This window comes from Rhododendron vialii, chromosome 10a (genome assembly GCF_030253575.1).
Source record: "Rhododendron vialii isolate Sample 1 chromosome 10a, ASM3025357v1".
NCBI lineage: Eukaryota > Viridiplantae > Streptophyta > Magnoliopsida > Ericales > Ericaceae > Rhododendron > Rhododendron vialii.
The window spans coordinates 29,748,493-29,764,022 of record NC_080566.1 but is presented as its reverse complement, the minus strand read 5'-3'; the positions used below and the strand labels follow the sequence as shown (position 1 = coordinate 29,764,022).

At 39.0% G+C, this 15,530-nt stretch overlaps 1 protein-coding gene across 1 annotated transcript; it reads right to left on the bottom strand.

Annotated features, from left to right (window-relative positions):
- Window positions 1-6,236: 6,236 nt before the first annotated feature.
- On the bottom strand, window positions 6,237-11,517 carry LOC131303471 (uncharacterized). The gene is made up of 2 exons (XM_058330348.1): window positions 10,725-11,517; window positions 6,237-6,526 (listed from the first exon to the last, which is right to left on the bottom strand). Exons 1-2 carry the CDS (start codon window positions 10,870-10,872, stop codon window positions 6,384-6,386), a joined length of 291 nt encoding a protein of 96 aa, XP_058186331.1. The 5' UTR covers window positions 10,873-11,517; the 3' UTR covers window positions 6,237-6,383.
- Between the last annotated feature and the right edge of the window lie 4,013 nt (window positions 11,518-15,530).

Genomic DNA, 15,530 nt, shown 5'->3' with positions numbered 1-15,530 from the left:
GAGCCGAAGTCTAGGTAATGGTAAAGGGTGGCTAGGCAAGTGCTCCCCCAACTATAAGTACCGGCAAGTTGAAGGTCGTCAAGCAAAGACAAGAAGTATAGGTGGACATGAGAACTAGATTGGTCCGGCAAAACTATGCCACCTATAAGTTGTAGAATGTAACCCCGAGCTTTCCTCAATACCGTGACTTCGTCATCTCCCTCCTCGACCTTTCCGTCAAAGTTATCACGCAACCATTTCAAACTAACCTTAAACCCACTCATAACTTCTCCCGGTGGATCCAACCCTAGTAAACGCTCGCATAATTCTTTTGTCTTATTTTTGTCAAATCTTGAGTCCCAAGTAACCGGTCTACCATCAACTAGGAGACCGGTAATTATTTCCACATCCTGTAGGGTTACTGTGGACTCGCCTGAACGCAAATGGAATGTGTGAGTCTCTAGCCGCCAATGCTCAATGAGTGCGGTGATGAAAGCACGGTCCAAAGTTATAAACGGCATCTCCAAAATTCCACCAAATTCAGCTTGGTATATCAACTCAACAATGCGGGGTGAAGGCCGCCCCAATTGTCGTAAATTGTTATCATTGCGATGACATATCAATGTGGCATTTTCAACTATAGAATCCCCCTGAATAACGTTGTAACTTATGCTTTAGTTTTACGAATACTCCGAATTCATTACAACAAATTCATGTTATAAGACATAGTAAGTTCTAAGATAATGACTTCTTACATAGCCTTCCCATACAGCACGAGAATGGTGTTGTTTCTGTAGCACAAGTAAGGAGCCGTCAGTAGCCCCGGATCAATACTAGAGCCATCCATGATATAACCTGCAAGTACGAAAATTATTATCATAAGTCCAGCCATGAAAAATATGCTTCTAGTCTTCATTAGTAAGTATAGCCTTGATCTACACAAAAGTCAGGCCAAGAAGAATATTACTGAAACCACTACGCCAGCCTAATAAAATGTAAACGCATTAACAGATATGGATTGAAAGCCAATGGAAAGTACAACGATGATTTTTGAACCATGTCTCTTTGGTTTCCTTCTTTAAATGTAAGTTTCGTAAAATATGGCAAACATTAGCCGCAGTGATTTGAGACAGATATTCTCATTCAGTGGGTTTCAACTTTCAACAAGTTTCTTTGATTGCCGTGATTGTTGTTCCTTTATATATGGGTCTCATTTATATAACCTGCAAGTACGAAAATTATTATCATACAATATGAATTTGATGCGTTGTTTCCCGATGCGACTGAGTGTATTTTTTTGTCAAAACCAAAGAAAAGTACTGATTTGGTGATTTGTTGGAGAATTGGTACAATGTGTCTTCAAGTATTTTCTACTTAACTGGCTTTTACAGAAATTGTTTTCTATCTCCTGTTTTCAAAAACTCATTCCAAACTAATTTCCATGGTTGTTTTCTCAACATTTTTAACGACCTAGTGTAGTTTTACTTATTTCGTTCATTTCTTTCTAATAACATCTAGCAGACCCAATTGTTCTCTATTTCCTGTTATTTTGCTGAAGATTATTGAAGTCTTAGATTTGGTCCTGATATAAGTAGAGCAGTGAAGATCCTTGCAAAAAATATTGTGTAGTAGGGATGGCAATTACCTCCGACCTGCCCCTGCCTCTAACCTCCCTGTCCGAGCGGGTATTCCCTACCCCATTTTAACCCGATGCGACCCCTATTATATTTTTTAATGTCTTTGTTTGTATATATCCATATAGACTTTCAATGTTTTGATATATTAAGAGCAAAATACCCAATAATATATCACTTGGTCTTTATTTTCTTGGTTTCTATTTTAAAAAAAAACAAAATTAGTGAAAATTAGTACAGATATGGGGACCCGATCATTTCCCGGCAACTCCCCGATTTCCCCACTCTAGGAACAGGGTGCGGACGGGGGACGGTAAATTTGATTCCAACTCGTCCCATTGCCATCTCTACCGGAAAAGATATGTGAAATATTATAACTTATACACATCTGTCAATCAAAGGAAGATTCACTGAGATGTCCCTATTTGATGATAATTCACAGCCAAACATAGTACAAGTAATGACATACATACACCTGATCATATGAAGAAATCAACTAAAAAACCTCTAGGAAAAACAAAGAAATCAAATTAGCATTATCTCCTTCAAATCACGTACTATTTCACACCAAGTACGTCGAAAAAACACACAACGATTTGCTCTATTTGGGAGAGTTCTTCTTTTAGCATGACCCTTACACCAATATCAATATTTTGCATCCGATGTGACTTCCTAAGATAAAACCAATACTATATGCATGATAAATATGCTAATTTGGTGGTTCACTGCTGTGCTAATTACGTAGTGCATAGATATCAAAACACTTTTTTCGGATATCGACACACTTTTAACACATTATTCACCGCACCGCCCTAGTGGCTGTGGTTATGCATATTCACACATTGATGTGGAGTGTAATCAAGAAAATATAGAAAGGCAGAACCACCATATATGGGACCAGCTGACATATGCTATTACGTATTCCAAAATCCAAATATATATGTAACTTTAGTTTTGGACTCAAATTGCCTTGTTTTGTCTTGTTTGATATTAATTCTTAAAAGAAAGCAAACAAACAATTTTCCAGTGATGACAAAGACAAGCAAAACTTCCAAAGAGGAATCCTAACAAAGCTACCTACATTAGCAACCTCATCACACATGGTCACAAAAAATTTCCAGGTTCAACATAAATATTTCCTCACACTCACATGATATAACTGTGTCACCACTAGCCTCATTTTACACCTAGAAAACAAACTTTTCCTAGGGTTAGCCAAAAGTATTCTCAGCCATGGGAGAGGTAAATGAAGCTTTCATGCCAAGAAGTGAGGGTATTGACATTATGGAAGGAGGGAGCTGCACACAACCATCGATCTTGATGGCTTAGTTTAGTAGTCTTCGTAGGACTGACGCTGGGAAGAGACTCCAGATAGGTGGGCCTCCGATTACAAGGAGGATCGAATTCCTTACTTTTAGGGGTGTGGGCTTACAACGAATCAAAGAGGGATGTTTTGGGCATTGTTAAAATTAGGGTTCAGGTCGGCCCCACTTTGACGAAACACATCTACCAACAGTGGCGGCTTCAGAAATTTTTGTAAGGGTGTTCAACAAGAATTAGTGGCGGAACTATGTTGGGGCTCGGCCCCCTGACCCCGATACCCTGAGCTCTCGAGTTTCAAAATTTTTTATTCTGTATATACCTGATTTTTAATATTATTGATAATTATTCGCATAAAGCTACTTATTATCTTAATAATTTTGATTTGATTTGATAAAAAAACTTATTCTTTTACATTTTCATTTCTTTCATAAATAAAAAATAAGCACGTAACATTTGAAGTAGTCTGATGAAAAAATTACAAAATGATTAGTATACTTTAACTGCATTAAGCTAGAATCATTTCAACGTATTGAAAAACAAAAACTTTATGATATACATTCCGATAAAAAAAATATATGTCCACTAAGACGGCCCACCCGGATTCACAATTCTGGCTCCGACACTGACATGAACTTAATTTTTTTGACCATACAAGGAAAAAACATATACAGAAAATGCTTAAATATACTAAAATTGATGTTTTGCCTAAAATATATGAAAGGGCATACTCTATCCATCGTAATTTTTTCCTGCCATACAAATATATGTGCTAAATCTTTTGGACTGAGTTGTGATGTTCTTACACGTGTTCAACTTTTGTGAGTTTAGTATTCAAGTTTCTGGCTTTGGGTGTTCAAAGAACTTGTTTTTATCTAGAATTAGGCAGTACATCTATACAATTAATTTTCTTTACTCTGGGGTGTTCAACTGAACAACGAAGCCAAGCTGTAGCGCCGCCTCTGTCTACCAATTAAGGTAGCAGCTACTGTTCAAGTTTTGTCTCTAACACAGGCCTACGGGGAGAGAAAGAGAGAGAGAGAGAGAGAGATACATACATATATACATACCTACGGAGAGAGAGAGAGAGAGAGAGAGAGAGAGAGAGAGAGAGAGAGAGAGAGAGGGGGGGGGGGGGGGGGGGGGCTTACAGTGAGAGGGAGGAGAGAATGACGAACGGCGGTGAACGTAGAGTACGGCGATCGTAGATCGCGAGAATGGAGAGGTAGAGGAAAGACAGTATACAGCGTATGCGAGACGCATACACTTTTGCAATTTGATTTAAAACCCTAACGCATATGGAATATGCATCACGCATATTGGGTATGCGTGATACACGGTGGATATCCAGCTAGCCCGACTCGCATATGCCAGCGCGGATAATGCACATCTGATATGCGTGATGCACGTCGAATGTGCGTTTTGAACTATTTTTAAAAATAGTTTGAAAAAACATATATTTTGACAAATAGTTATTTGGAAACGAATAAATCGATAAAAATCTCGTGAGTGAGGGGAGTGCAGGAAATGGGAATTGGGGGGTGGGGGGGGTTCCAATACCGGAATAAACGAGGCAAACTGGGAAGAGATGAGAAAAGTGTGTGTGTGTGTGTGTGAGAGAGATGGTTACACTCATCGGAGAATTGGTTACTTCATTTTTTACTTTTCATTATCAACTTTTCTTATTTTGCATGTTTGACATCCTCATTTTGTAATCCATTCTTAGAAAATATGGTTGGCGTTTTTGAGTTTAGATGACATAAGTAAAAAATGGCCCTATAGATTGAGGTGTTTAGAAGTCTACTTTTTGATTTTTGATTTTCAGTTTTTTGACTTTTTAGATTATTGTCAAAATGTGTTTTGAGTATAATAGAAGTGTTTGGGAGATATGTGCAAAATGTATTTTGAAACAGTAATAGTGTTTGTGAGGTATATGATCAAAATGAATTATGGATTGATTTTTTACCGTTTTGTCCTTGATTATTTATTATTGTATTAAAAGATGTACAAATAATGTTATTTATACTTATTTTTTGGGGAATGTAATTTTTTTTGGGTATCACACCGTTTCATAATTCACATTCAATTCATTTCATAATTCACATTCAATTCCTTGGATCTCTCGTCACTAATGCAAGTAAAAAATCCAACTAATAACTCTTCCACCCATTTCCTATTCCAGATCTAATTTCTGAACCCCCAGAGCGGAATGGAGACATGGAGCTATTCCCGAAGGCAAAAACGGTCAAGCTCCGGAACCACCACGAGAAGTACCTATTAGCAGAAGAGGACAAAGAATCTGCGTGCCAAGATCGACAGGGTTAGAGGGCCAAATGGACCGTCGAATTCGTCGACGGCGACGTCAGGTTCTTGCTGACTCTGGTGCCGAGAAAGAGAGAAAAGATTGGTTTCGAGAAAAGGCGAGGAGAAGAGGATAAAGAAATAAAGGGAGGGCAAAACTGGTAAATAGCTAAGTATAGGTAGGGTATTTTGGTAATTCAACATAGAATGGAAAAGCCAAAACCGGGAAAAGGACCTCCTAGGCTCATCCTCGATTCTGCCTCTAAATACAAAATCTGAGAAGTCATTTCGGCTTTGGGTTTGCCAAACACCCAAAACCCACAAAGTAAAATGAGGTATCGAAACAGGCCCATCCTTTTTGCATTCTTGAATTTTCCCATTTTACATTCAATTACAAAAATACCCTGATTCAAATTGGGATATTACCACAAATCCCATTTTTACGTAACTGCTATCCACAAATTCCAAATTGGGATATGTGCAGAATGTGGCATTCTTGTACCTTTTTTGTTGTCTTAAAATTTTAATTTATTTTAAACCGGTGCCTAATAGGGTCCCAAATAAAGAGCAATACTTAATTTTGAGAACCCTAGAGACAAATTTAATTATGTCATTTTAGAATAATATGATCAGAATAATAATATCTTCGCACCGGTTTAAACAAATTGAAAATTGAAACACTTAATTTTTTTAGACTGTTTATATATTAAAAAATATGGTCAAAAAATTAAGTGCTCCAATTTTCAATTCATTTGAACTAATGCAAAATGATCAAGGGTAACATGGTAAAAAATCAACTCATAATTCGTTTTCATCACATATCTTCCAAATACTACTCCTGTTACAAAATGCATTATGCACATATCATCCAAACACTCTACCAAATTCAAAATATATTCTGACCATAATCCAAAATATATTCTGACCATCATTCAAAAAGCTAAAAAATCTAAAAAGTTAAAAATGTAAAGCCAAAAAATAAGCTCCCAAACATCCCAAATATTTCTGTAATTCACAAGCTAATTTTGGATAATGATCACAAGAAATAGTTCCGGAGGTACATCTAGGAAATGGAAAATACAACATCCACCTTGAGGGACTACAGGTCATTTCCACACATCAAAATCCAATGAAAACGAGAATCAAACATCATTTCTTATTGTCGTAAGCAGCTATATTCTGGGGTTCACACTCGGGACTAAAGAGGCGGACCAGCAGAGCCGTTGTTGAACTCACAAAGACGGCTCCACAACCTGCCCACCTAAGGCTCTTGGGAATTGTGATTCTAGGACCTGCATTAGAATGGAAAATGCATGAAGAAGGTTATAATGAAATGCGTACATTCGTAGAAGTGCGAAGATTCAGAATCACAGAGAATATGGCAACTAACAAAGCAATTATAGCATTCACCAGAAAAAGAAAAATAAAAAGCAAGCTTCAACTTAGATGCCAGAAATAGAGCAAGCCTTCGCGTGTCCACCAATCATGAAATTCATCCAAAATCATATTTATTTCGTTTTTTTTCACAGTTCAATAACTGAAAACCAGTTTAAAATTGTATCTCATTTTGCATAAAATGGTGAATCACCTTTTGCAGAACTAAACAAATTAAAAAAAATAAAAGTTATTCGCTGCTTTAAACTCTCTTCTGCTATGAACTTCCACCATAATGCATTATGAGACAGTAACTACTGATGTACGAGGGGTGTCCACAACTATCAATGGCAAACTAACACTTGAATAGTGAAAAAAAAAAAAAAATCATAGTGGTGTGGGGTGTTAACAACAGGGTACGGATGTTAGGATTGGGGAACCTCTCTCTGTTGAACACTATGAAGGTGAAAGATCAAAGGAAACAACAAGATGCAGGCTTCACAAGAGATGCAAGGGGGGAAAAATCTAAGCAGAAGATTTCACAAATGACGACTGGGTGGATACATCAGATAATAGCATGATGGCAGAAGCAAGTTGCTTCGTTGCAACCTAACCTCTTAGAAAGGTTCACACCCCAAGCGTAGGGCTAGGTCGTTGAAAGCATAATAACCGGTAAGACCGGAATCGTTCCCACAGAGAAATCTTCTTAAGCGAATTCGGATTAGATGTTGCGTAGAGAGTTGTGGCGTTAAAGCGGCCAACTTTGGTTTTCGAATTGAATGGCGAAATTTAAACTCGGAATTAAACTATATTAAAGATGGTTGAGTCAAAGGGATTGATTTACTCATGACTTAGCCGTCAAATGGTTTCTTCATCTAACTCAAGAGTGGACCGAAACCATTCGGATTCCACTAGAAGAATTAAAAGCTGAAGACTACTTATAACTTAATTCAAAGTTCTAATTCAAATTGAACTCATTTAACGCAAATGAGAAACGAAAAAGGATCGTTCGCACGCGTAGGATTATCAAGCTCGTAGCACAAGGCGATAAACTTCATTGATCAAAAAAGCCACCAACCCCATGATTAAATCTAGACATCATGGGTTTAATTCATTCAAAACCTTGAAATTAAGCCCAAGCTTAAGAGAAACCATTTGAACACCTAAATCATAGAGTGAACCTCACCCCATGACCAAACCTATATACTACTCACACATAGCAAAAAGACTAGAAAAAGAGTTGAGCATAGAAAACATGATTTATCGATGAAAACGAAAATAAACTTGATTTTATAGAAGATCCAAACCATACCTACAACATTAATACATGGGAAAACATCAAAACACTTAAACTTACTGGAGTTGTTGAAGATTGAAAGCTTGAAAAACTAAGAACACAAAATGGAAATCCTAAAAAACAAGAAAAAGACTTAGGCCTAAAGCTAACTATATGGACTCTCTTCCATAAATGGCATACAAGCCTATTTATAGGGCTTATAAAATCGCTTTACAATGGACAAAAAGGCCCCCAAAATATCCCCAAAACATGCCTAAAGTAGAAACTTTCCATATATGGAAGGTTGAAAAATTCAGCATAAAAGTGCTGGCCGAAGGGCATTGGTACCGGTACCTCAAAAATGAGGTATTGGTACCAACTCAACTGTCTTCAAAATCAGCATGATGGTACCGGTACCTCAAAAATGAGGTACCAATACCTCAGTGTGAAAACTGCAGAACAGGCTCAGCTTGGCACTTCAGGCCTTGTGGTGCCCCAACGGCTCTCCGATACTTCAATATTTGATAAACAGAACTTGGCGGAAGTATGCCATGTGGCCTTGGTCTCTTGGATACCCTCAAGGGCCATCCTTGATGCATTTGCCTTTCTTGAAAGACTTGGCTCACACCTCGCCATTCTTGACCACCGAACGACCTACGAGGCTTCCTATGATGCCGTTAGGCTCCGGTGACAATGAAACGTATGCCGCCGGGCAATTGAACTCTTGATTACATCCCGGAACGTCTCTTGGCATTCAAAACCGCCTTATTAGCACGTTTTAACTGAAACACTTACAAAAATACCTTACGTGCAATATCGCATAAAAACAACATATATGTACAAACACAACATATTAGAGGACTTAAGCACCAAGAATATGCATTATTGGGTGCTTATCACAAGTCTATTACTCCATTACCATACTCAAACCCATGTGGCCATGTTACAATCAAAATTGGAGAATTCAAATTGAAAATTGATTCATGAGAAACATGTGGTACCTCAGAGCTAGTATACTGCAAATTAGTTTGTTTGATAGAACATGAGCCAAGTTCAATGGATAGGTCTTTCAAGAATCAAGGACACAAAAATTAGAGAGAGACAGCGAGAAGTAGAACACAGGGGCTATGCCCTACACAGAAGTAGAACATTGGATGGAGACTTTTTGAAATTCTTTTCCTTTACTCTCTTTTCTAGTTTTTTTTTATTGGTACTTTCTTTTCTAGTTCTAGTTTTCTTTCAGTTTTCGTCGTGTTTGGGTGAGCTTCAAATCTTGACTGCAGCTACCCATTAGCGAGAGCATCTGCAACTAAAACTGAACTATCTCACATTAGACATACTATTGCGCTATTCCTTTGACAGTACCAGCACCATGGAGAAACGGAGGAAAACAGTCGAAACACAAAACATGCTAATCATCCTCCATAGTCTAGTTGGAGCAGCACACCTCTTCAGCTAAGAAAATCCGGTTGCTTTCCTCTGACAAGGCCCAAGGGTGAAGAAATAAAGGCTAGGAATAACTGAATCAGTAACAAACAACTCTGCTGTCATCAAAATAGAGTGAAAGAGAGAGAGGAGATGTTGCTTTCTTGTTGAATCTCACACGTGCAAACCAACAGGTTAAAAGTATGGCTTCAATTGATCCTCCAAAATGGAATTTGCAACCCAAGTAATAGCCTTGTTAGCAGAAAAGAAGGTTCAGTTGGGCAGGTTCAAATACTCACAAGCGAAATAACCTCATAAATCACAACTTGGTAACAACTCGTTGAAAACTCTTTAATAAGTAAATGAAAGGAAATTAGATTTACAAAATGACAAAGATTCCACAACACATTGCAAATCTTGAATCAACTAACTCCAAACGCATTTCTCTTAAGTGTACCCTTCTCTTATATTTCTTCTATATATAGTTGTCAAGCGCTGGAGTGGTAAATACTTAACAAATGAATCTTAGTCCAATGCTAGCACTAACTCCATCAGCCCTCTATAGGTTCCCTACGGCTGTGATTTCTCAAGGGGATAAAGTTTTTGGTGCAACTAGCATGTATGGTAGTTAGTTGCCATTCTCGATATTAGTCAGTATATAATTGAAGTCGCACACAGTTGGTTATTTGGAAATCGGTAGTCTTTGTATCTACGTTCTGGGTTCCATTTTCAACAACCTGAAGTCGAACAGAATCAGTCGAGGTAATTAAAGTATGGTAGTTAGTTGCTATGTGGGGAATTACTCTTCTGGTCCTCCATCTCTTTTGGTTCCTGCTTCATATTACCCTGTGTCTGTATTACATAACTCATAAAATCTCTTGTAACAGATTCACCTGGTAAACTTTCAAAGCCACTTTTTACATTCTTCTGTATATTGACTTACAACTTTTAGAAACTTGATCTCTGCAAAGGTCATTGTTCTATTCATACAAGTTAAAATTCTTGTCCCGATTAACTATTCATATTTTACTTTGGCTAGGTGTTTCTCATGAACAAATGCCATTGTATGTAAACATGCACAACAATTATTAAGTATGCAAATCTGATAAATGATCATCAAAACTTCTAAGCAAGTTCCAGCAAACCTAAGTATGGGATATTTTGTCTTCTCTTCTAACATTTTCAGAACATTAAAAGCCAAAAAAAAAGAAGGTTACAGCCAATGAGATAAACATAAGGATCAGATAGAAGACAGTAAATAAAACTGGCATTTAAAGTTTCTCCACCTGTAATTAAAACCAAGCAGAATATACCGGTCGCAAGAAGTAACCATTAAAATTGCATGTAACTGGGCACGGAACAAAAAATAAAGCCCATGAAACAACAAGAATTGGAAATAACAAACTAGCACATACCATAATGCAAACGACAGAGAATCCAAAACCCAAATGCTCCTCCAACGCTGAAAATCCCAGCAGTTTGCCTCATTAACCTAGTACAAGGCTTCGCGTTTGACCTCATCAGCTCGCCATCAGAAAATCCAAGATAATGCCTCAACGCCATGTATTGATCTCCTAAATGAGCCAAAGGTGCTTGCTCTAGTGGATCAAAATTCAGGACCTTTCAAGCTCTTATGGTGCAACAGGCTTCTAATGGGCCCTAACACTGAAACTAGGATGATCCTGCTTCAATTAGCAACCTTCAAATTAAAGCAAACCCAATTTTCAACTCTTGGGTGTGTTGGAAATTCACCACATGTGTGGTGTGATTGAGAACCCTGAAGTCAAGAAAGGTTGCTGGATGACAGCCTTAGAAAATCTTCTGGGTGAACAGTGGCCGGCTAATTAATGCCAGCAACCAATTTGGACCTTTAATACCTTTGGCGTGCAAAGAGCAGTTAATGCTCTTGGAGTGTTTCCCTGGTTTCTCCCTATAAATATTAATGTATTTGAGAGGTTGAGGAGGTGTGGGTGAGCTGAAGAGAGTCTGAGAGGGTGAGGTCCTGAGAGGGGGAGCCGGTTGTAGCTCTTTCCGGAGAGGTTTTTTCAAGTTTGTACGTATTGTGTGAGTATATATATAAATGGAGTTTTTTCTCTGAAATCAGTGGTGTGTTGTGTGAGTGAGTGACCCCTCGGGCACAACAATTGGTATCAGAGCTCAGGAGGTGCGAGAGGATCACTGGGTTTCACGTACGTTCACACCCACTGGTTTGAAATCGGAAAAAAAATACTAACAAAAATTCTTTTCCTTACGCACGGATTTGGAAGCTCTCGTCAATAGGAGTTCAACGGCTTGAATGGTGCAGAGATCGAACGACTGAGGTGTACACATAGGATGCCGGAAGCAGAGCCTCTCTGGGTGCTCTGTATTTTTTTCCCTCTTTTCAGGAGTGTCGGCTGGAAAGAGAAGGAAAGCTGCTGAATGATTAAAGGAGGAAATGAGAAGTTATCCGGTGTGGCAGGCACCTCTAGAGGGCATGTGCAACCGTACGGGTGAATAGTGCTATACTGGCGAATAGTACTATTCTGATACGCAGCTGAAATTGCACTGGAGTTCCCTAAAGTTCTGTAGATTTATGTTCAAGTCCCTAGAGTTGCAAAAAGTTGCAGTTCAGCCCCTAGACATGTTTTGGACCGTTCCGAATTCAAGCCTGCAATCCGTTTTCCATGTGGAGGCTCCTAAGTTGGTGCGATTGCTTAGTTGAGCAAGAATCGAAGATTTAAAAGCTAACTGGGTTGTGAGGAGGTTTGTTGCAGTAAAGTGGTCTATTTCGGACGACCAGAAGGGTCGTGATCTGTCATAGTAAGCAAGGATACATTCTTTCGAGCATTGTATCCCGGTTTGGGGGAGTCCGGAGAGCTCGTTTGGTAATGACACATGCACTTATTGAGGGAAATATCTGTTATTGATGGAGATCAAGGGCTGCTGGAAAAGCCTGGAATGGAACAGGGGTGGGCTGATAGGGACAAGGGAGTTGATAGTTGGAGAGCACACACAGACATACTGCAAGGAAGCTACCTACCATGAGGATTGACAGACTTGTGATTAGAGGTTGATCAGGGCAACCAAGGTGTTTGCGGTGATGATCAACAGGAATCGAAGCTAGTTTGGATCAATCCGAAAAAACCTATCATCTGGAGATGCAGTGTTTTTATTCGGGCTGCAGGAGGAGTTGATCGAATGGCAATTTTTGGTCTAACGAATTAAGGGCCATCTATACAGGCTTGTAGGAGTGCAACGGCAGATAGAGCTGATGCCGGGCATGGTCAAGTAGTATGTATGTGTATTGACAATGAACGGAAGTAGCAGCAGTTGCGGGCACACATGGAATAGGCACGGGAGTACGAGGAGTCACGACCTGAGACGTACTGATGTGTGTGCCTAGAAACAAATCTGGTGGTGTGCGGGATGCTGGCCAGCAATGATGACAGCAACAACTTGCAGGATTGTTCATTGGTGCTCCAGACAGAGGAATTGAGATGGAGACGAGTTGAAGCTTCACTGCATCTCTTCCTAACCGATAAACTCATTTTTTGATTTTTGGCCAAAAATGGGTGTAAAAAATTAGTTTTTAAAAAAAATGGAGGACAAAACTCATTACTTCGTAAGAACAACAACCCAAATAGAAGCTCTATTGAAACTCAATTGTAACCTCTTTATGAAAACAAGATTTATTTTTAAAAAAAAATGAATTTCGATCGTAATTTTTTACTTTTTATATTGCTCTCATTATAATGAAGCAATAATCTTAAAAAACAACAAAAAAACTAACAATTACAAAAAAAAATTAAATGAAAACAAAAAAAGAAGAAGTCATTTTTGGCATTTGTGTGGAGGAACATAAATCTCAAACGTTTTGTCCCCACGTGTGATCTAGGCAAACTTTAAAAGAATTAAATAAAAAAATCCGAACTCAAAATTAATTACTCAAACACCAACACTAAAAATGAAATAAACTTGTTGTATGTCCAACCCTAGCTCGCCACCTTCCAAGGCCAACTGTTGTCCCAACGATCTTAAACGATGCCCACCACGGCTGGTTTTCAGTTTAATTCGGTATAAGAAAGTATCCGCACTAATCCCGAACTGATACAAATGATATCATAGGATTTTTTGTTAGAATTTTTGGAGGGTTCCAACTTAAATTAATTGGCTATAGGTAGAGAATTTTTATTTTTATTTTTAGAGGAAGATTGATTTCATTGTGTCGGACTGCTTTTCTACCATCTCTCCTAAAACCAATTGGTGTTTGAAAGGGTTTCAATTAAATCTTTTATGGCATTCGACATTGCACCCGCAAATATGTTTTTTGAGCGGTTTCAGGGAGTGATATTGTGTAACTAAATTCATGGGGGCACTCCGGGCCCAACACATTGTTGTGTCTTTGATTTGTAACAAAATCATAACCCTAAGATGCCTTTATATAGGCTACAAGATTTGGTCACTAAGAAACCTAAATCAATTAGGAAACACACAAAATAAAAAAACTGAACCAAATTCGCTTGAAGGGGGACTTCGTTGGAGAGTGGGCAGTGGGAACCGAATTCAAGCAGCGGAGGACCCATGGCCATCTCGTGATGGAGGGTTTAAACCAAGGGGGATTGTTGACTTTGCTAAGGGATTTTGGGTTAGTCAGTTCATTGGGCCCGTTGGTAATAAATGGAGGGAGGAGCTAGTTCACGAGGCATTTAATGATTTTAATCAAGAGGAAGTGTGGGCACACGCTCCTAAAATTTTGGAATGAAAGTCGAGCGCGCCCTTTTTGGAAAGCGTGGCGAAACGCTTCGATTTAGAGTCGCCACTTGGGTTTTGCGGTAAACCACCCAAGGAACTGAACTTGAAACGCTTGCTACATTTTGATTGAAAAAGGTTTTGTAAACTGGCCCGTCGTCACTTTTTGATATCTGAGGTTCGGGAGCCAGGTTACAAGAGGGGAAGGTTAAGGCACCCCTCTCACCCAATCCGGAGATCGGTCTCTACTCAGGTATTTTACAAAATATTTGATTCTCTCTTTATTAATCGATTTTTAGCCAATTAGGGCGGAGGAACAGTTAAAAGGGATAAAAACTGTAACATGTTGGCAGGATGTGATAAAATGGTATGCTCACTTTAGTGAAACAATTAGTATAGGATGAAAACAGACTCCTGTGGGAGCCTTAAACAGACTGGAGGACACTAACCCAGAGTGACGTACGTAGGAAGAAACCAGCATGCACTGATCAAGTTACTGCATGCTAATCTCACTTGCGTACGCCACTACCAGACATGTGTGCACCAATAAGCCTAAGCCCACGATTCTTATTCTTAACCCTCTGGGCGCTGGAAATGACCAGTGCACACCCAGGACAAATCAAAAAGTTTTATACACAGGAAATATACAGTTATAAGCAGTTAAAATGGGCTATAAAGCCACAAAAGAATAATACACCCCATAAACAGTGTGGACAACAAAGTAGAGGCCAAGATCTAGTTGCCATGCAATGGCCAGTCACTGGTCTGAGCTTGACTGGCGCACGTTGGTAGAAGACTACCGTACGCTAGTTGTAACCTCTTGTCCAGTGCTTGGCTTTGCACTTTCTGGGTTCTGAGACATGTTTAGAAAGACCCCAGAGGCATTCCAAAGCAGCAGAAACGAAGATTGAGAAAGTAAAACTAGCAACTTTAACTATGGAAAGCAGTAAACTAGTTTTTAACATACTTCACAGTGATATATGGAATGTAAAACAGGAAATAACTAGACACCGATCCCTATGCCAATACTGCACGTACAGCCATGACTGGCGTATGCGAACATGGGACTGGTGTGCGCCAGTTCTAGCCACGAACAGTTTTGAAACTTTGCCAGCTTTAATGCCAGAATTGGTATTGATTACTAGCCTTAACCCTGCCAGCACCCCTCATGGATCAGAACAGAAAGTTGTCAAAGGTGGTATAACTTTGGTTTTGAATTTGTAGGAGTGTTTTGAGCCTTGAACTATGGCTTAGAGGAAGAACGTAGATGGATGGATGTGAGTAGTGAGGGTGTATAGAATTTGTTTATCACTTCCTTTGGCAAAAGAATGATGAACAAAAGTTGAAGGCTTGAACTTGTAACTTGAGCTTATGAATTTTTGTAACCCCTTTCACATAAATGCAAGGGGGGGTATACATATAGGAGATGGTAAGAGAGTAACCAGCTGAATGGGGCTGGTTGTTTTTGGAGTGTAAGTCTTCATGCATTA